Source organism: Schistocerca cancellata, chromosome 1 (assembly GCF_023864275.1).
Source record: "Schistocerca cancellata isolate TAMUIC-IGC-003103 chromosome 1, iqSchCanc2.1, whole genome shotgun sequence".
Lineage (NCBI taxonomy): Eukaryota > Metazoa > Arthropoda > Insecta > Orthoptera > Acrididae > Schistocerca > Schistocerca cancellata.
Genome location: NC_064626.1, coordinates 826,835,354 through 826,857,326, shown reverse-complemented (window position 1 = coordinate 826,857,326; position 21,973 = coordinate 826,835,354). Strand labels below are relative to the sequence as shown.

General features: G+C 42.4%; 1 protein-coding gene across 1 annotated transcript in view; it reads left to right on the top strand.

The window, feature by feature from the left end:
* Positions 1-21,973, top strand: part of LOC126162405 (pyrimidodiazepine synthase-like) — a 77,869-nt gene that overhangs the window by 17,806 nt on the left and 38,090 nt on the right. Inside the window, exon 2 of the mRNA XM_049918903.1 lies at positions 4,450-4,781. Coding sequence (XP_049774860.1) covers positions 4,450-4,781 — 332 coding nt within the window. The remainder of the gene's footprint in view (positions 1-4,449; positions 4,782-21,973) is intronic.

The window sequence follows — 21,973 nt, the reverse complement described above, 5'->3', positions numbered from 1 at the left end:
ATTTCTTTACAAAATTAAGGTCTTTCCAAACGTAAAACATATTCCAAGGTACTACATGGACATACACCTAAAACCAACTATTCTATTGAAATTTAAAAGCATTACAATGAAGAAAATCTTGTGAGTACTGTATTTAGTCGTCTGTATTTTACATTATTGCTCTGCTACACACCAATAATAAGTAGGTGGAATCAAATTAAGCCAAAGTTAACCAGTTACAAGTTAAAGACGCTTTGAAAGTGAAGCAATTGGAAACTATCACAAATTTTAGTTTTAAAGATATTTTAATACATTAACGAAATTGAATTTGCAAATCTCTCATGCCTGATGGTAAAAGACCTCTTTCTACTTCAAGGAACAAAGTGCTGCATGGCCCACGAAGTTGGTTTTAAAAATATGTAGAATTGTAACTTCCTGGCAGATTAAAACTGTATGCCGGACCGATGCTCCAACTCGAGACGTTTGCCTTTCGCGGGCAAGTGCTCTACCATCTGAGCTACCCTAGCAGATGGTAGAGGACTTGCCCGCAAAAGACAAAGGTCCTGAGTTTGAGTCTCGGTCCGACACACAGGTTTAATCTACCAGGAAGTTTCATATCAGCGCTCACTCCGCTGCAGAGCGAAAATCTCATTTTGGATATAGAATTGCACTTGCCATAAAATTCTGTAACTGAAGATATAACAATGTATACCAACTAACTTTAATATTTTAAACAGCAGTAAAATGTATAGTCATCGAAATATTTACAAATGCTGCGCAAAACACTGTCACATTTCTAGCAATAACAAAAACTGTAGAAAATGATGGAAACTGCTCATGGCGCTCTCTAGTGCGCATTCCTTCGTGTGATTCTAAAATCAGTCACTAGACTGAAGTACAGACCAAAAAACTTCTTTCTCTAGGTACACTATCCTTTCGGTACAACACTCTCCACTATTACGTTTTTCAAGTCTGCAGCGACTGAATCTTTACATAAACCACTTCGTCATCGTTTTAGGATATCTGTTGGTCGGGGCTCTAGGCTCTCCCCTCTAATGTTTTTTACGTTTGTGAGGACTGATTGTTTACATAAAACACTTTTAGTCATCGTCTTAATACATCTGTTCGTGGTGGCTCTAGGCTAAGATCATAAACGCCCATATCGTGACTTGAAACTGATCGCTTTTTAGGGAAAACACTACGTGGGTGTTGACGTTAGCTGACGCTGAGGAGCGTAAGTACCATCAGTACTTGGGTAAAACTATATTGAATAATGTTAGCGAGTCTGTAACACTAGTTAAAAAGCAAAAACAAAGAATGTAAAATCAAACATGCCTTTTGGTATGAGTTTCTGGGAGAACAGGTGTCCATGGTAGAATTTTAAGCCTCTACGACATGGTGCTATGATGAATAAAATTCCTCGTGTAGGTGAGATGGCAAATACACGTTAAAATGTAAGCGCTGATAAAACTGACACTGGAACAGAAAATGGCGTCCCGTCAGTGGTTCGCTACGGTGAGAGCAAAGTTGTTGGGCTCACTGCTTAATTGATGATAATGGCTTGAAACACTGTGTTCTACAGTCCAGATAAAATTAACTTCTCCTAACAAGATGGACGAGAAGAAGTCGGCCAAGCCCTAGAGAGGGGCTTCATCCCCGTGAGCTTGTTCCCACCGAAAGACGATCTGTGTTCGTGCCAGAATGATAGGATGTTCCTACGTATCGCAGAGCTCATCTAGTCCGCATTTTTAAGTTTGACTGACTTTGTCAGTTTAGTAATTCTCTCACGGTAATTCCTATACTGGGTGGTTTTAACTAAAATTTCCCTACTTAAGATGTTATAACACGGAAACTAATTACCGAACGAGTACCAAACTTAGTAGCATTAATGTCCAGCGTATGGGGTGTATGATTTCCATGTGTCACGGCGACACCGTCCAGTTCCAGCTATGGCCAGCAAGTGCCTTGCTCAATAATCGTGATTCACTGTCTCACATGCGTGACCAGTCACACTACACTTGTTGACGTGTCAACATGAGCTTGGCCAAAAGGAGCAGGGCACTATAGGTGAGGTTCTATTATTAAAAAAAAAAAAACAGTAATGCTGCAGCTCCACTTTGAGAATATCGCCAGCTGATAGACTTACGGAAGGGTCTTCATCCTCCAACTGCTGTGCGGAGCATGATGAAGAAATTCGAACCAACTGGAGAACTGGGCGTCGCTTCGGGAGGAGGCCGACGACCTGTTGCACCGCTGGTGGTTGATGAAATCGCTGTTGCTATGGCAGACAACGCTGCGCGCAATTCCCGATCGTCAGGCAGTGCGCGCTGTGTCAGGACAGTTGAACATCCCGTGTTCCACTGTTCGGAAGGTGCTTCGAACCATTCTCAGCTGGTATCCGTACAAGATCCATATCGTGCAGCAGCTTACACCACAGGACGCTCAACGACGTGTTGACTTCGCTCCCCACTTTCTCGCAAGGATTGAAGTTGACGAGGGCTGGCCCTGGACCATCCTACGGACAGACGAAACTCAGTTTTCTGTGATGGGTGAAGTGAATACACAGAATTTCCGAATGTGGGGCTCTTCACCTCCAGTCACTGCACATGAAGTTCCTCTGTATGGTGATCTTGTCACCGTATGGTGTGGCTTCAGGGCTACTTTAATTATAGGCCCAGTCTCTTTTGTTGACTGGAATACTTTCTTTCAAATTCTAAAGTTAGCAGGGGTAAAATACAGGGACCGAAAGGCTATTTACAATTTGTACAGAAACCAGATTGTAGTTACAAGAGTCCATGGGCATGAAAGGGAAGCAGTGGTTGGGAAGGGAGTGAGACAGGGTTGTAGCCTATGCCCGATGTTATTCAATCTGTATATTGAGCAACCAGTAAAGGAAACAAAAGAAAAATTCGGAGTAGGTATTAAAATCCATGGAGAAGAAATAAAAACTTTGAGGTACGCCGATGACATTGTTATTCTATCAGAGACAGCAAAGGACTTGGAAGAGCAGTTGAACGGAATGGACAGTGTCTTGAAAGGAGGATATAAGATGAACATCAACAATAGCAAAACGAGGATAATGGAAGGTATTAGAATTAAGTCGGGCGATGCTGAGGGAATTAGATTAGGAAATGAGACACTTAAAGTAGTAAAGGAGTTTTGCTATGTGGGGAGCAAATAACTGATGATGGTTGAAGTAGAGAGGATATAAAATGTAGACTGGCAATGGCAAGGAAAGCGTTTCTGAAGAAGAGAAATTTGTTAACATCGAGTATAGATTTAAGTGTCAGGAAGTCGTTTCTGAAAGTATTTGTATAGAGTGTAGCCATGTATGGAAGTGAAACATAGACGATAAATAGTTTGGACAAGAAGAGAATAGAAGATTTCGAAATGTGGTGCTACAGAAGAATGCTGAAGGTTAGATGGGTAGATCACATAACTAATGAGGAGGTGTTGAATAGAGTTGGGGAGAAGAGGAGTTTGTGGCACAACTTGACTAGAAGAAGCGACCGGTTGGTAGGACATGTTCTGAGGCATCAAGGGATCACAAATTTAGCATTGTAGGGCAGCATGGAGGGTAAAAATGGTAGAGATGAATACACTAAGCAGATTCAGAACGATGTAGTTTGCTGTAATTACTGGGAGATGAAGACGCTTGCACAGGGTAGAGTACCATGGAAAGCTGCATCAAACCAGTCTCAGGACTGAAGACCACAACAACAACACATTCTTCTCTGAAAAGGTTGGCACTCAAGGACTAAAAACGTGCAGTATGACTGGCCAGGGTTACTACCACATGCTTCGCCAGTAGTTCATACCCAACCTACAGGAGAGAGACGCATTGAACTTAACAGTTTCCATGCAAGACGGGGCCCCATCGGTCATCACTCGTGAAGCCCACCCGCTTCTCCGAAACATATTTGAAAACGATCAAATTATCAGCCGATCGTTTCCAATTGCTTGGCCGGCACGGTCACCTGATCTCACTCCGTGTGATTTCGGGTTGAGGAGCTACCTGAAGGACAGGAGAGCAGGTGCTGTTCTCGAGCGCAGCATATCAAGAGAGGTAGCCAGCATACCTACGGACATGCTTTGTTCTGCTGTGCAGAATGCAATCCTGCTCTTTCAGACTATTCTGGACATTGAAGGGCGCCATATTGATCCCCTTTTGTAGCAGTAATGGTACCGTTATGTAATGGTATGATGAAGCACAGCAGCACATTAGGAAGGTTTCAACTGAACTGATTCTGCAGTATTTCTCTTCCCTATGTCCTTGACATTAATGCTACAAAGTTTGGTCCTCGCACATTAATTAGCTTCCGTGTTGTAAGGTATTAAGTAGGGAAGGTTTGATTGTAGCCACCCGGTATTTAAGTGATTTTGTGTTTTACATTTGTTATGGGATTTTGTTGTTCACGTGAGACTGTGAAGAGTTACTGTGTGCCGAACCGAGGACTGTGCTGCGCGCAGGTGACCCGCGGCCGGCGCCACTGCAGGCGGGCAAGGTGCGGCTGTACTCGATGCTGTTCTGCCCGTACGCTCAGCGACCGCGGCTCGTGCTGGCCGCCAAGGGCATCTCCTACGACGAGGTGGACATCAACCTGCAGAACAAGCCCGAGTGGTACTCGTCTGTGCACCCAGAGGCCAAGGTGCCCGCCCTGGAGGTCGGCAGGGGCAGGGTGGTCATCGAGTCGCTCGACATCGCAGAGTACCTGGATTCCAAGTTCCCGGAGCCCCCTTTGTGGCCAGCCGACCCGGAAACTAAGGCGCGCCACAAGCTGCTGCTCGACCAGTTTGAAAAGGTTTGTCTACTCCGTAACGAGACAGCCAAGCGCGAACCACGTGCTATCCAAAAATGCAAGATGTTACACCATGAACACTTCGATCTGACGCTGCCAAACTATTACTTCAATGTTATACGGAATGTTTAGAAGATTGCGACTTTACTGAAAATTTATGAAATAATGAAACAATTTCTACTGTTTCAGTCAATTTTTACTAATATTTAATCAGCTCGACGCGTTTCGGCAGCACGCTGCAAAAATCAGGTGCATTCTAGTTACACGTACATTACATTAATCTGAAGTGTGATTACATTCATTTGCTAGAGAGGTTGTGTGGCAAAATAATATTTTGTACAGAAAGATACTCATGGCTCTGAGCACTATGGGACTCAACTACTCAGGTCATCAGTCCCCTAGAACTTAGAACTACTTAAACCTAACTAACCTAAGGACATCACACACATCCATGCCCGAGGCAGGATTCGAACCTGCGACCGTAGCAGTCACGCGGTTCCAAACTGAAGCGCTTAGAACCGCACGGCCACACCGGCCGGCAAAGATACTCATATTTTAGTGTCTACATTATGTGATTTGAATGGTTAGATCATTTCATTAATGCATTTACTTACACTTTGTTGGAAATTTAGTTGTGTGACACACAGAACAAAGTGACAACACGTCACAGCTTAACATTTTCACACGTAGATGTATCTGTCCTTCCAAAGGACAGATACATCTAACATAGTAATGTACAATGAAGATTAAACATTTTCTGCGTCGATACATTTGTTTAATAGTACGTATCAGATAACATGATTAGTTAGTACAGACAGTTTTTATTGTTAAAGACAATATTTTGAATAAAATAAGTACTCAACATTGAAGAAGTTTTTGAAGAAAGTAATGTTGTTACTTCTAGCTTATTATTTAGTAACACACTACCATGTATAGTGCCTTGAACGGAGAAAAAAAGGTTTCATTTTCACTGTATATTACAATCTTAGCAGTTGAAACTAGTTTATGTTAACAGTTAAGCCTCTCTGGAATTATGTAAACGCCTATACGTGAAAGTGTTAAACTGTGACGTGTTTGCTTAGTTAGGTTTAAGTAGTTCTAAGTTCTAGGGGACTGATGACATCAGATGGTAAGTCCCATAGTGCTCAGAGCCATTTGAACCATTTTTGTGACGTGATTGTCACTGTGCTCTTTGCCTCAGATAACTAAAGCTTTAAAAAATGGAAATAAACGCATTAATGAAATGATCTAAACATGAAAATCACATAATGTACACACTAAAATACATGTATCTTTCTGTACATTATTGTTTATCGATACATCATCTCACTAACACACACAGCAAACAAATGTAATCAAATTTCAGATTAATGTAATGTATATCCAACTGCAATGCAGCTGATGATGGCAGCTTGCCACTGAAACACGTTGTACTAACAAAACATCAGTTAAAAAGTGACTGAAGCAGTATAAATTATTTCATGAATAATACTTTGGTATTTCCGTGTCTGTGTGATATGTTGACTGAAATTTTGTACTTGTACCATTTATTTGCAGCACAGGCAGAAGGCATTCCTAGAAATGAAATATGACGTAACTACATGGAGTTTCATGTATCAAAAATTGCTGGGAATTTTTAAGCGGAGATCGAAAGACTACATGCTGAGAGGATGTGCAAGTTCAGTTTATCACCAACTTCAGAATTTTTAGAAAGATGGAATCATTAACATGAGTGACATGAGAGAACCATACCAAAAGATCCCACATAGAGTTTAATGTAGTGCAATGACTGCAGAACGAGTAGTCAAGAACTGAACTCAGTAAAACAGAGAGGCATCCTTCCAGAGTGGCTACACCACGAGAAGATTCTGAGATGCTTAGATTGGTTATGGCTCTCAGACAAATGTCAACACCTGAAATTCGAGAAAAGATTACTGACAGCACCACCACAAACCGTTGAGAAAACAAACTGTTAACTGTGTTGAGATCTGGAGTTGCTTTCTATCGTTTATTGCTGACACCACACCACGTGCAACAGAGACTTAGTGGTACTTAGCGATTCAACTGAGACATTTACTAGCATTACTGTGGTGTTCAGCAATGAATAACGCTTCTTTTTGTGTCCTTTAGTTCGATATTAATGTATCCGTAGACGATCTGGCGAAAGACCACAGGAAGCAGCAGTTCTCGACACCATATGCCCCTCCAACTCCTGGAATGATGCCGCTAGGTGGCAAGGATAGTAAACGCTGTTGTCATACATTTCATGACCAGTGTATCAAGTAGCATATTCCAGCAGGATATTTCGAGATCCCGCACTGTCGTTCTCGTTGGCCATTTCCTCTCATTTATCACCCATAGACCACAATTAGCATGCAGTGGGGAAATGTATTACTTTCATACAAGCAACCAGCTTGCAGTCTTGATTAAGTGACCTAGCATGTGTTGCAAGTGTGGCAAATATTCCTCAAGATGACATTATCAAGTGTCTGTTTCCATGGCTCAATGTGTGTTATCGTACCTGGGTATTAAATAATTACACCCGCTATGTCGTGAAAATCTCTTTAAGAGCCATAGTAACGTGTTCAGTAAATGAGCTGTGTGTTTCAGATTAGCGAAGATGAACAAATGCTCATAGCTCTTGAGGTCCGTATTTTGGAACTCATATTTACTGGACATTGTTTTATTGTTTTGATTCGTACAAGGGTTGAATGAAAAGTAATGCCTCCAGCTTTGTTAATTGGGTTTGCATGGGAATATTTTAATAAATCAAACGCAGAAATAATCCTTAGAATGTGAGCTTTAATTACCAATATTAACTTTTTCACATAATCACCAGCCAATTGGATACATTTCTGCCAACGTTGACCAACGATGAACAAGTTTTCTGAAGCCGTCATGGAAGAAGTATAATGATGTCTCATGACAATGGAGAAAGGCGTCATCTTCATTCTCGTTACGCGAGAAGAGTTCCTGGCAAATTTCAAGTCTGTGTGCTTTCACTTCAGGAGTCAGCATCCGGGGTACCTATCGTGCACAGATCTTCCGATAGCTAAGCAAAGCAATAATGCGACCCACACGTTCTTGTGAAATGCCGAATGTGCTTGCAGTTTCTCTCTGAGTGATACGACGATCGTTCTGAATCTATCTGTCAACATTTTGTTTGTGAAACTCGGTGGTTGCGGTCACAGGACGTCCAACTATTTGTTTGTCACGCAGGTCGGATGTTCCCGCCTCAACATCTTTAAACTTACTCGCCCAACGACGTACAGTACTCACATCAACACAGTCACCATAAACTACCTACCTTCCCTGCTCGGTCTAAGGCGCTGCAGTCATGGACTGTGCGGCTGGTCCCGGCGGAGGTTCGAGTCCTCCCTCGGGCACGGGTGTGTGTGTTTGTCCTTAGGATAATTTAGGTTAAGTAGTTTATAAGCTTAGGTACTGAAGACCTTAGCAGTTAAGTCCCATAAGATTTCACCCACGTCGGCCGGAGTGGCCGAGAGGTTCTAGGCGCTACAGTCTGGAACCGCGCGGCCGCTATGGTCGCAGGTTCGAATCCTGCCTCGGGCATGAATGTGTGTGATGTCCTTAGGTTAGTTAGGTTTAAGTAGTTCTAAGTTCTAGGGGACTGATGACCACAGCAGTTAAGTCCCACAGTACTCAGAGCCATTTGAATTTTGAACCATTTCACCCACACTTGAACACTTGAACATTCCCTGCTGAATCTCCTTTGGGGTGACACCCTCTGCTGTCAAGAATTTAACGACTGCACGTTGCTTAAATGGCATTGACCGACCGTCTACGCAGGGTTTCATACTTTACACTGTAACAGCACAATGCTAAGGCTTCCCGCCAACTGGAGCTGTAGAGAAGAGGCTACGGAACAAGCCAGTGCCTGCCGCATACCAATGCTGCCAACTGTTGAAGAGTTACGAAGGCGGAGGCATTACTTTTCAGTCAACCCTCGTACTACCACTTCTGATAGTTACCAACCCCTACGACCTTAGCAACAACAGTAATGGTCATGTATTCTACTGTCAGAGGTATCAGCAAGATTTCTGCTTACCGCATAATTTTCGACACTGTAGTGCATTTAGCCTACTCCCATCATTACATGTATATTCCAGGCCACGGCCCCATATATGGTGAGACACGTAAGACGTAACATCCCTTTTACTTCGTGAACAGTTGCAAATATCAAAACGAGATTTTCCACAAATACTAGAACGTCCATGGGTACATATGCCTTAGTTTGGTTGTTTGATTAATTTTTATAACTCTAGTATCAACAGAGATTGAGATGCCCTGCTTAACCTGCAAGACAGGACAGGTAGTTTGAATTGTGGAAAGGGGTCAAAATAAGGGACTGTCAGTTACACTCTAACATACAACTTTATTATTTGATAATACATTACAAGAGCCCAAAAAAAATTTTTTTAAACACACAGCTTTAATCCTTGGGAAAGCCACTTTAATTTAAAAACGGCTGAAGGCCAATAACTTAAAATTCAAGCATAATCATAAATTTAAAAAGCAAGCCTTATCTTACAACAGTTTATTTAGGCTGAAGGTCCAAAGAATGAGACACTTCAAGAGCAAACAAGTTAAATTCAGATTGGCTGAAGGCCTAACACGTAAAACTCCATAGCATTAATTTTTTTTAAATACCAAAGGCCTTACGTGAAACACTTCTTTAATTTCGGCTGAAGGCCTTAAGAGCAAAACTCAAACTCAAAATCGGCTGAAGGCTCAACACTTAAAATCAACAACATTAAACATTTTAAAATGCCAAAGGCCTCACATGAAACAGTTTCTTGAACTAGGCTGAATGCATGAAGAGCAAAACAACTCAAACTCAACATCGGCTGATGGCCCAACACTTAAAATACAACAACACTAAAACCTTTAAAATGCCAAAGGTCTTACGTGAAACAGTTCTTTAAATTAGGCTGCAGGCCTAAATAATCTTACGCCTTAAGGGCAAAACAACCTTAATTTTAAAAAAAATCGGCTAGAAGCCATACATGTACAAACAACAAGAACAAATAAAAAAAGGCAGTACACCCAAGGGCACTCAGATGTTCGAGGGTCGGCCTGGACTTCAAACACTAACTCCCGCTTAGGTGAGACAGGCAGTCGGGCCAACCGTTCACAATCCGGCGACAGCTCAACCTACCAACAGTCAACGGACCCACCGACAAGGTAACTTCCACTTCACCTGACTAGGGCACAACAGGGAGTTCAATGGAACAACGTAGAAGATATTGGCGCCCACAACCAGTCATACATGGAGCTGTCAAACTACGAACCTTGCTGGACCTCAACAACACGATGAGGAAACTACACTGCCTGAAATTTACATCAACGGCCAGGGCAGGTAACCGGGACGTTAACGGCCACAAGGCAAAAGATTACGCTGGTGCACTTCAATTCAAATAACCAAATAAAGTGGAACTTCACCGGTGTGTGGCTAGAATTTTCCAACTTGAAAACCACGTTATTGCTCGCGGGAATATCCCAACAGCCGACAACGAACTACAACTACAAAATGTGAACAGTTTTGAGTTGCTGGTAGATTAAATCAAAACTGAATTTTCGTGTCCAGAGTCGGTACCTCGTAGCAATGGGAACAGCCCCACACACTCCGACACTGCCAGCATCCCCGGCTAAACTACGTCCTGCGGAGAAATCCTCGCTGCTCTACGCCAACCGACCGACTGGTCGCACACCGCCCAGCCGGAAACCGTAAGCGCCAGGTCAAAGATAGTCCAAGGTGCGGATATCGATACGCACCGCTACTGCCACCTGCGGAAGGAGAGGATAACAGCATAATCGCGATAACCGTAGAAGACTAAACACAGAATCGCAACGGATGTTTAATCCAGTGCATAGCATGAGGCAGCCTTGGCTCAGAGATACTGAAGCAAGTACTTTTTTTTTAATGGAACCGTATACTGTTTATAACAGCATTCTATAGCTCTTGAGAAGATAATTGTAGTGATATAGCGTTTGTTAATGTTGACGTTGAAACCTGTCGTAAAAAACTCGAGAAATGTCCTAGAACGTGAAGGCACGGTAGTCGGAAAGGGCATTTGCGGTGCAAACACTGCCAAGCAGGCTTCCCGGATCAGGCTGCGTAGTTGTACACCGTAAGGTAGACCTGCGCCACGAGAATAAAGCTTTATTTCCCCTTGGGCCAACTTACGACCTAGATGCTGTTTCACCTACGAATACTGTATATGGAAATACAACATAGGCTAGAGTGCAGCATATCACAAAGGGCTAAGGAAATTTCACATTTGTTTATCCTTTCAGATTTACGTGAGATGAAACAGAGAAATCAACTGTTCATTCTTCAAAAACAAAGTGGTATTATACGCTGCAAAAAGCAACTACTGTATTAAATATCTAAATGTCAGAAGGAATATTTGACGTCTCTTTCCCTGTACGTGGCTGTGTACTTCACAGAGGTACAATACATGCTGTCAGATAACTGTCTCTACCTACACTGTTCTAAATTATATAATTGTATCATATGGGATACGTTCGTTGAACTAAACATTTCATTAAAAATACTTTGATGACCACCTGTACGCTGTAAGGTAAATATTCTTCTTAATGAAACGTCGTTTCATGCTGAGCGTAAGCGCGTAATGACAGTGGTACCAGCTACGTGCTATACACGCTGCCGACTTATATGACACTGCAGTGCAGTTTCGCACACACGTAAATGACATAAAAAATTTACTAACAATGATTTGGCAACCAGCAAAATCACATAATACAAATTTTCTGTTCCAAGAAAAAAAATCATCTTTTACTAAGGACATGTTTGCATACTGTTGACCATGGATTGAAAGGCTCATTTGCAATCGCCATTCGAAAGAACAATGAACAGATATAGTTATAGTGGATAATATGGTGGAGCATGCACTGGTGATTCGACGACAAATATCTTCTGGCGAACTGGGGCTTTGTCACAGACTGCATCTTTGAGTTCTCCGCAAAGAAATAAATCGAGAGGGGTCAAATCGGGTGATCTCGTAGGCCATTTTACAACAGAATTTCGTCCCATCCAGAGTCCAGCAATGTTCTCATTCAGTATTTGCTTCGCAACACGGGACGAGTGAGCTGGACAACGGTCGTGTTGCAGCCACATACACTGTCACATACCCAGTGGTACCTCTTCTAGAAGAACCGGCAGAGAGTTCGTCAGAAAGAGTGCGCACGAATCTCCATTTAGAACGCCTGAGATGAAGTGACGTCCCACAATGTAATATCCTATGACTCTGCATCATACGCTCACGCTCCGCGGCCGCTGATGTTGCACCTGACGAAGCTGGTATGGATTTTCGGCTGCCCGTTAGCGTACGTTATGCAAATTTCCATTAGCGTTTTCAGTAAACGTTGCTTCATCGGTAAAGTGCACACGTCGGAAAAACGTAGGGTCGTCTCTCAGTTGCTGAAGGGAAAACCGACAAAATTCTGTACGACGTTGTAAATCACGATCGACGAGTGCCTGTGGTAGTAAGATAATAGAAATATAAATTCTTTCGATGTAGGATGCGAATGACACTCGTGTGGCTGATTCCACATTCCTTGGAAATATGTGCCGTACTACTGCGCGGATTCATTAGCGTCATAGTCAGAAGAGCTCGTGTTCTCTGTTAGTTGCAGCCTTCTTTCTTGTCATCGTTTTGACGTTCAAGCAGCCTGTCCGCACTGTTGTTGTTGTTGTTGTGGTCTTCAGTCCTCAGACTGGTTTGATGCAGCTCTCCATGCTACTCTATCCTGTGCAAGCTTCTTCATCTCCCAGTATCTACTGCAACATACATCCTTCTGAATCTGCTTAGTGTATTCATCTCTTGGTCTCCCTCTACGATTTTTACCCTCCACACTGCCCTCCAATGCTAAATTTGTGATCCCTTGATGCCTCAAAACATGTCCTACCAACCGATCCCTTCTTCTAGTCAAGTTGTGCCACAAACTTCTCTTCTCCCCAAACCTATTCAATACCTCCTCATTAGTTACGTGATCTACCCACCTTATCTTCAACATTCTTCTGTAGCACCACATTTCGAAAGCTTCTATTCTCTTCTTGTCCAAACTAGTTATCGTCCATGTTTCACTTCCATACATGGCTACACTCCATACAAATACTTTCAGAAACGACTTCCTGACACTTAAATCTATACTCGATGTTAACAGATTCCTCTTCTTGAGAAACGCTTTCAATGCCATTGCCAGTCTACATTTTATATCTTCTCTACTTCGACCATCATCGGTTATTTTACTCCCTAAATAGCAAAACTCCTTTACTACTTTAAGTGTCTCATTTCCTAATCTAATTCCCTCAGCATCACCCGACTTAATTTGACTACATTCCATTATCCTCGTTTTGCTTTTGTTGATGTTCATCTGATATCCTCCTTTCAAGACACTGTCCATTCCGTTCAACTGCTCTTCCAAGTCCTTTGCTGTCTCTGACAGAATTACAATGTCATCGGCGAACCTCAAAGTTTTTACTTCTTCTCCATGAATTTTAATACCTACTCCGAATTTTTCTTTTGTTTCCTTTACTGCTTGCTCAATATACAGATTGAATAACATCGGGGAGAGGCTACAACCCTGTCTTACTCCTTTCCCAACCACTGCTTCCCTTTCATGCCCCTCGACTCTTATAACTGCCGTCTGGTTTCTGTACAAACTGTAAATAGCCTTTCGCTCCCTGTATTTTACCCCTGCCACCTTCAGAATTTGAAAGAGAGTATTCCAGTTAACATTGTCAAAAGCTATCTCTAAGTCTACAAATGCTAGAAACGTAGGTTTGCCTTTTCTTAATCTTTCTTCTAAGATAAGTCGTAAGGTCAGTATTGCCTCACGTGTTCCAACATTTCTACGGAATCCAAACTGATCTTCCCCGAGGTCGGCTTCTACCAGTTTTTCCATTCGTCTGTAAAGAATTCGCGTTAGTATTTTGCAGCTGTGACTTATTAAACTGATAGTTCGGTAATTTTCACATCTGTCAACACCTGCTTTCTTTGGGATTGGAATTATTATATTCTTCTTGAAGTCTGAGGGTATTTCGCCTGTCTCATACATCGTGCTCACCAGATGGTAGAGTTTTGTCATGACTGGCTCTCCCGAGGCCGTCAGTAGTTCAAATGGAATGTTGTCTACTCCCGGGGCCTTGTTTCGACTCAGGTCTTTCAGTGCTCTGTCAAACTCTTCACGCAGTATTTTATCTCCCATTTCGTCTTCATCTACATCCTCTTCCATTTCCATAATATTGTCCTCAAGTACATCGCCCTTGTATAAACCCTCTATATACTCCTTCCACCTTTCTGCCTTCCCTTCTTTGCTTAGAACTGGGTTGCCATCTGAGCTCTTGACATTCATACAAGTGATTCTCTTCTCTCCAAAGGTCTCTTTAATTTTCCTGTAGGCAGTATCTATCTTACCCCTAGTGAGACAAGCCTCTACATCTTTACATTTGTCCTCTAGCCATCCCTGCTTAGCCATTTTGCACTTCCTATCGATCTCATTTTTGAGACGTTTGTATTCCTTTTTGCCTGCTTCATTTACTGCATTTTTATATTTTCTCCTTTCATCAATTAAATTCAATATTTCTTCTGTTACCCAAGGATTTCTATTAGCCCTTGTCTTTTTACCTACTTGATCCTCTGCTGCCTTCACTACTTCATCCCTCAGAGCTACCCATTCTTCTTCTACTGTATTTCTTTCCCCCATTCCTGTCAATTGTACCCTTATGCTCTCCCTGAAACTCTGTACAACCTCTGGTTCTTTCAGTTTATCCAGGTCCCATCTCCTTAAATTCCCACCTTTTTGCAGTTTCTTCAGTTTTAATCTACAGGTCATAACCAATAGATTGTGGTCAGACTCCACATCTGCCCCTGGAAATGTCTTGCAATTTAAAACCTGTTTCCTAAATCTCTGTCTTACCATTATATAATCTATCTGATACCTTTTAGTATCTCCAGGATTCTTCCAAGTATACAACCTTCTTTTATGATTCTTGAACCAAGTGTTGGCTATGATTAAGTTGTGCTCTGTGCAAAATTCTACCAGGCGGCTTCCACTTTCATTTCTTACCCCCAATCCATATTCACCTACTACGTTTCCTTCTCTCCCTTTTCCTACACTCGAATTCCAGTCACCCATGACTATTAAATTTTCGTCTCCTTTCACTATCTGAATAATTTCTTTTATTTCATCATACATTTCATCAATTTCTTCATCATCTGCAGAGGTAGTTGGCATATAAACTTGTACTACTGTAATAGGCATGGGCTTTGTGTCTATCTTGGCCACAATAATGCGTTCACTATGCTGTTTGTAGTAGCTAACCCGCACTCCTATTTTTTTTATTCATTATTAAACCTACTCCTGCATTACCCCTGTTTGATTTTGTATTTATAACCCTGTAATCACCTGACCAAAAGTCTTGTTCCTCCTGCCACCGAACTTCACTAATTCCCACTATATCTAACTTTAACCTATCCATTTCCCTTTTTAAATTTTCTAACCTACCTGCCCGATTAAGGGATCTGACATTCCACGCTCCGATCCGTAGAACGCCAGTTTTCTTTCTCCTGATAACGACGTCCTCCTGAGTAGTCCCCGCCCGGTGATCCGAATGGGGGACTATTTTACCTCCGGAATATTTTACCCAAGAGGACGCCATCATCATTTAATCATACAGTAGAGCTGCATGTCCTCGGGAAAAATTACGGCTGTAGTTTCCCCTTGCTTTCAGCCGTTCGCAGTACCAGCACAGCAATGCCGTTTTGGTTAATGTTACAAGGCCAGATCAGTCAATCATCCAGATTGTTGCCCCTGCAACTACTGAAAAGGCTGCTGCCCCTCTTCAGGAACCACACGTTTGTCTGGCCTCTCAACAGATACCCCTCCGTTGTGGTTGCACCTACGGTACGGCCATCTGTATCGCTGAGGCACGCAAGCCTCCCCACCAACGGCAAGGTCCATGGTTCATGGGGGGTTGTCCGCACTAGCATCTTAATAATTCGTGCAATTGCCTGGCGCGTCCGACATTGGTGGTCCGGATAGATAGCTCTGTTCCGCATTTACATTCACCTCATAAAAATAGTACATCTAACTTCTTCTCATTGGTGTAATCTCTGCACACAACGAATACTGAAGCAGAAATAAGCGGCATGCAGTGCAGACAAGTAAACAGGCAAATGTGTTGAGATTCTACTTGGCGGTGTTTGCACAGATAATACCGATTCCGGCCACCGTGCTCTCAAATTCTGAGACATTTCTCGAATTTTTTGTTACAGGTTTCAACGCCAACATTAAGAAACCCTATATCACAGTAATTTTCTTCTGAAGAGCTATCGAGTCCAGTCGTAAAAAGTATTCACTCCTATTTGAAAAATGTACTTAGTTTAATATCTCCGTTGATACCAGGGCTAAAAATAATAAACGCACAAAAAACACGAGCCTCTAGACATTACATTTGTAACCTTTTACGAAATAAAAGGTGTGTTACGGGTTACGTGACTCATACGGGTACATGGGGAAAGGCGCAGGCACGGTAGCTCAGAGGGTTCGGTCTGAAAACTGGCCATACTCTGTAATAAAAGATTCTGAGTGAACCTCTCATCGAGACCACTCTCGTGGCATCCACAAGGAACCACTGAAGACTTTACCACGAACAAAAAGATCGAAAGAAAGCAGACAAAATATGGTTAGCGTCGCTGGCTTCGGTACGGAAGGACTTGGGTTCGATTCCCAGTACGTCTTCAGATTATTGTTAGGAAGGTCTGGCATGGGGTCCACGCAACCCTATGAGACAATGAAAGGTGCTGCTTGAACAAGAAACAGCGGAATCATCAGGATTTATTTACATCCAATAACGGCCGCAGAGACTGGCGACATGCTGACCACATGTCCCATGATCAAAGATCGCTCCTCGCACTGCCTTGTAGTCAAGAGCCGACCAGTGGAAACAGGCTTAAGATCTAATGCGTTAAGTTCAAAAATGTGTGTGAAATCTTATGAGACTTAACTGCTAAGGTCATCAGTCCCTAAGCTTACACAATACTTAACCTAAATTATCCTAAGGACAAATACACACATCCATGACCGAGGGGGGACCAGCCGCACAGTCCATGACTGCAGCGCCTCAGACCGCTCGGCTAATCCCGCGCGGCAATGCTTTAAGTGGGGTTTACTTTTGTTATTATGATTATGATTATGATTATTATTATTATTATTATTATTACATGCATGTAGTCGGCCGCTGTGGCCGAGCAGTTCTAGGCGCTTCAGTCCGGAACCGCGCTGCTGCTACAGCCGCAGGTTTGAATCCTGCCTCGGTCATGGATGTGTGTGATGTGCTTAGGTTAGTTAGGTTTAAGTAATTCGAAGTCCAGGGGACTGATGACCTCAGATGTTAAGTCCCATTGCTCTTAGAGCCATTTGAACCCTTCGAACATTCGTGTAACCAAGGCTGCAGGAAACTGAAGTAACCAAAAAATGGTTCAAATGGCTCTGAGCACTATGGGACTCAACATCTTAGGTCATAAGTCCCCTAGAACTTAGAACTACTTAAACCTAACTAACCTAAGGACATCACACACACCCATGCCCGAGGCAGGATTCGAACCTGCGACCGTAGCAGTCGAAGTAACCAAAGAACTCACGAAAATATTAACTGGTAAGTAATTAAGGTAGGATGTAAATAACTTTAGTCAGTAAGCAATATTAGTGTAGAAATTATTGATTACCTGAAAAAATAACATTTCTCTGAAAAAACGTTATTAAGTTAAATTGTTGTTGTTGTCTTCACTCCGAAGACTGGTTTGATGCAGCACTCCATGCTAGTCAAAGTAAATTATATAATAATATCCTCGGTGATTTCTCGATAATCGACACTAGGCCGTGACCTAAGGTATGTTTCTCTGACTTCGGTTCCACCTGTTAGTAATAATTTCCAAAATTAAACTCATAAATATGCTGTCAGGTTTGTTGAAGTGTGAAAATTTACTTTATACGACTTTATAGCCTCTGAGTACGTCTCCAGCATTAGGAGACAAAACAACGGGTACAGAACCAGGCCTCAGGCCACGGCCTGTTTCCCACAAAACAGAAGTACCAAGAATATAAAACTTCATTGTATAGAATAATTGTTTGAATAACTAAAACCTTAAGGTATGCCTTACTTCCCAAGCAGCAGATCTATACAAATTAATCAAAAATTAAAAAGTAGAAATGGGTTTTCCGTCCAAATCACTTAATTGCTCAAATCTGCCGACGTGAATGCCTCTTAAAAAGATCAAATGATTGGTAGATATGCTTAGTTTTCGAATAGTAACAGTTTACTTAAATGGCTTACATATTTTGCATTATCTTACATAATTCAACAAGTATTACTTCGAAATGCTTAAGCTCGCAATTCGTTATCGTTTAACCAGTTACAAGACGTTATCACGTTGTGAAGGTGACGCGCCGAAATGTTAATCAACCAGCATATTTTTGTATTACCATCTCCCAGGACAGCGCAACAGTTATGTTCTCTAATGTGTCGTAACTGAAATACAAAAATTAGCAATAATCATATTAAATATGCCTGTTTCTTCCGAAAATTCCGCATCAAATAATACATCAATAAGTAGCAAACTGACATGGTAAGAGTTCTATCCTCATTATCACAGAGCTCACACGAGATTAGCAGAAGATTTTTAAAGACAAGTAATGTGTGCCGTATGAAAATACTGTTGCAATGTATACATGTTTCGTTTCTGAAGCGTCTGTAATTGTTTTTAACCAGTGCGCCATTGCGAAAATTCAAGCTTTTTATCATTAGACCACACCCGATATGGTCAGATGAAGTAATTGAACCTCAGACAAGAGAATTATGGTTTAACATAATGAGATTTTCACCCTACAGTGGAGTGTGCGCTGTTATGTAACTTCCTGGTAGATTAAAACTGTGTGCCGGACCGAGACTCGAACTCGGGACCTTTGCCTTTCGCGGGCAAGTGCTCTACCAACTGAGCTACCCAAGCACTACTCACGCCCCGTCCTCACAGCTTTACTTCCGCCAGTACCTCGTCTCCTACCTTCCAAACTTTACAGAAGCTCTCCTGGGAACCTTGCAGAACTAGCACTCTTGAAAGAAAGGATATTGCGGAGACATGGCTTAGCCACAGCCTGGGGGATGTTTCCAGAATTAGATTTTCACTCTGCAGCGGAGTGTACGCTGTTATGAAACTTCCTGGCAGTTTTAATCTGCCAGGAAGTTTCATATGGTTTAACATACTGTCCAACAACATGGGATCGTTAGGGATTGAGTAAAAGTTCAGCCTGGACAGGGAAGGGATAAATAATCGATCCTGGCGTCTTCAAAGGACCCATCACGCCGGTTTGCTTTATGCAATGTAAACGAGTTGCATTGGTGAATCCCAGGTCTTGTGGATACGAGTCTATTGCCTTAATGACTGCGCTACAATCAACACAGATTCTTAAATGTTTCCCTAATATGAAAGGTAGGGCGTAGAAAGTGAGGTTCGAATTATTAAGTTAATTTATTTATCACCCCGTATATTGATTTCTTCTTTTCATTTTACTACTAAAGCTATCGACCTTACGGCCTTTTTTTTACGATAACATTTTATCCAGTTTCGCTGATAATTTTGATGTGCACATTTCTGTCAAACTGTTGTGGTTTTGAAAGGTACTTTGACCAAGTATTTACCTGCAGTATGTTTCCATAGTGATGGAACAAATATATTACAGAGCCTTGATTAAACTGCCTAAAAGACAAAATCCAAACTTTTCAAAGAAAGATAAAGAAGTGATCATGTGTACTTACAAGGTTTTATACCGTCTTACTGGTTGCCTGAATGGTGTTTTTCTCTTCCGTGGCTGCCGGCACTTATTTTGGTTTACAGCTTTTGAGAAAAACGCCCCAGGTCGATATAGATTTCAGCTTCCGCTACAACTGTTTTGTAGCATCTTTTGTCAACGTATTGGGTTGTTATAACTAAACTTTCCCTACTTAACACGTCATAACACGGAAACTAATTACCGTGTAAGTACCAAACTTGATAGCATTAATGTCCAGGGTATGGGTGCATGATTTCCATGCGTCACAGCGTCGCCGTCCAATTCCAGTTATTGCCACCAGGTGCCGTGATCAGTCATCGTGGTTCATAGTCTCACACACCTGAACAGACGCACTTGTTGACGTGTCAACATAAGCTTGGACGAAAGGAGCAACGCATTATTGGTGAAGCTCTATTATTAAAACAACAGTAACACTGCAGCTGCACTTCGAGAATATCGCCGGCTGAAAGGATTACGGAAGTGTCCTTTTTCTCCAACTGCTGCGCGGAGCATGATGAAGTTCGAACCAACTGGAGAACTTTGCGTCGCTCCGGGAAGAGGTCGACGACAGGTTGCATCACAGGTGGTTGATGATATCGCTGTTGCTATGGCAGACAACGCTGCGCGCAATTCCCGATCGTCATGCAGTGCGGATGCTGTGTCACGACAGTTGAACATCCCGTGGACCACTGTACGGAAGATGCTGGATCCATATCGTACAGCAGCTTGCACCATAGGACGCACAATGAGGTGCTGACTTCGCCCTCAACTTTCTAAAAATGTTCAAATGTGTGTGAAATCTTATGGGACTTAACTGCTAAGGTCATAAGTCCCTAAGCGTACACACCACTTAACCTAAATTATCCTAAGGACAAACACACACACCCATGCCGCAGGGAGGACTCGAACCTCCGCCGGGACCAGCCGCACAGTCCATGCCTGAACCCCCCTAGACCGCTCGGCTGATCCCGCGCGGCTCAACTTTCTCACAAGGATTGAAGTTGACGAGGGCTGGCCCTTGAACATCCTATGGATAGACGAAGTTCGTTTACCTCCGACGGGTGAGGTGGACACACAGAATTGCCGACTATGGGGATCTTCAGCTCCAGTCACTGTGCATGGGTGAACGGGTCACAGTATGGTGTGGCTTCATGGCTACGTTCATCAATGGTCCTTTTATTTTTTTTTAACAAGTTGGCGCTCGAGGACCAAAGACGTGCAGTGTGACTGGCCAGCGTTGCTGCGATGTGCTTCGCCAGCGTATCATATCCGCCCTACAGAGAGACCCATTGAACTCAACAGTTTTCATGCAAGATGGGGCCCCACCGTTCGTGAAGTTCACCTGCTCCTCCGAAACACATTTGAAAACGATCGAGTTGTGAGCCGATCGTTTCCAGATGCTTGGCCGACGTGATCATCTGATCTCACTCCGTGTGATTTCTGGTTGTGGGGCTACCTGAAGGACAGGGTTTACCAGGGGAACATCCACACATGTGCTGATCTGTTGGGCAGCATATTAAAAGAGGTAGCCAGCATACCTACGGACATGCTTCGTTCTGCTGTGCAGATTGCAGTCCTGCTCTTTCAGTCTATTATGGACAGTGATGAGCGCCATATTGATCCTCTTTTGCAGCAGAAATGGTACCGGTATGTAATGGTGTGATGTACCGTAGCAGTACATTAAAAGTGTTTCAATTGAATTGATTCTGCATTATTTATCTTCCTCATATTCTTAACATTAATGCTACCGAATTTGGTCCTCCTACGGTAATTAGTTTCCGTGTTACTACGTTTAAAATACGGAAAGTTTAATTATAACCATCCGATATGTACACCCGTGCAGTAAAATTTCATCCGATGACATGTCCATTCCTTTTAGCAAGGAATAAAATCCTAATAAATATAAAATTTCCAAAGACCGCCTTAGGGCGAAGACCAAATACCTTACAAAAAATTAGTCTCTTCAATATAAAAAATAAATGTAGTAGTGAAGTACGCTCGATTAATCTGTCGCAAGACGTTTGTTGCGCCGAGAATACAAATTACTTTATTCACAACTTAATTGTATTTAAAGGTAAGTTAGGTACACTGGCAAAAGATAGTTAAAAACTGATGTATTATAACTCTCTAATGTACTGGCTCTTCGTCGACTAATTCTACTAGATTAATAGAAAGCAAAATTTATCGACAATGTTTCATGTGGCTTCGGTAAACTCTTACTAATTTCATCTTTCCATGATGTTTGTGTTTTAGTCCTTGAAAAGTTTTAACACCTATGGTAATCTAGCACGTTAGAGGTTAATGAATTGTCTCCATCT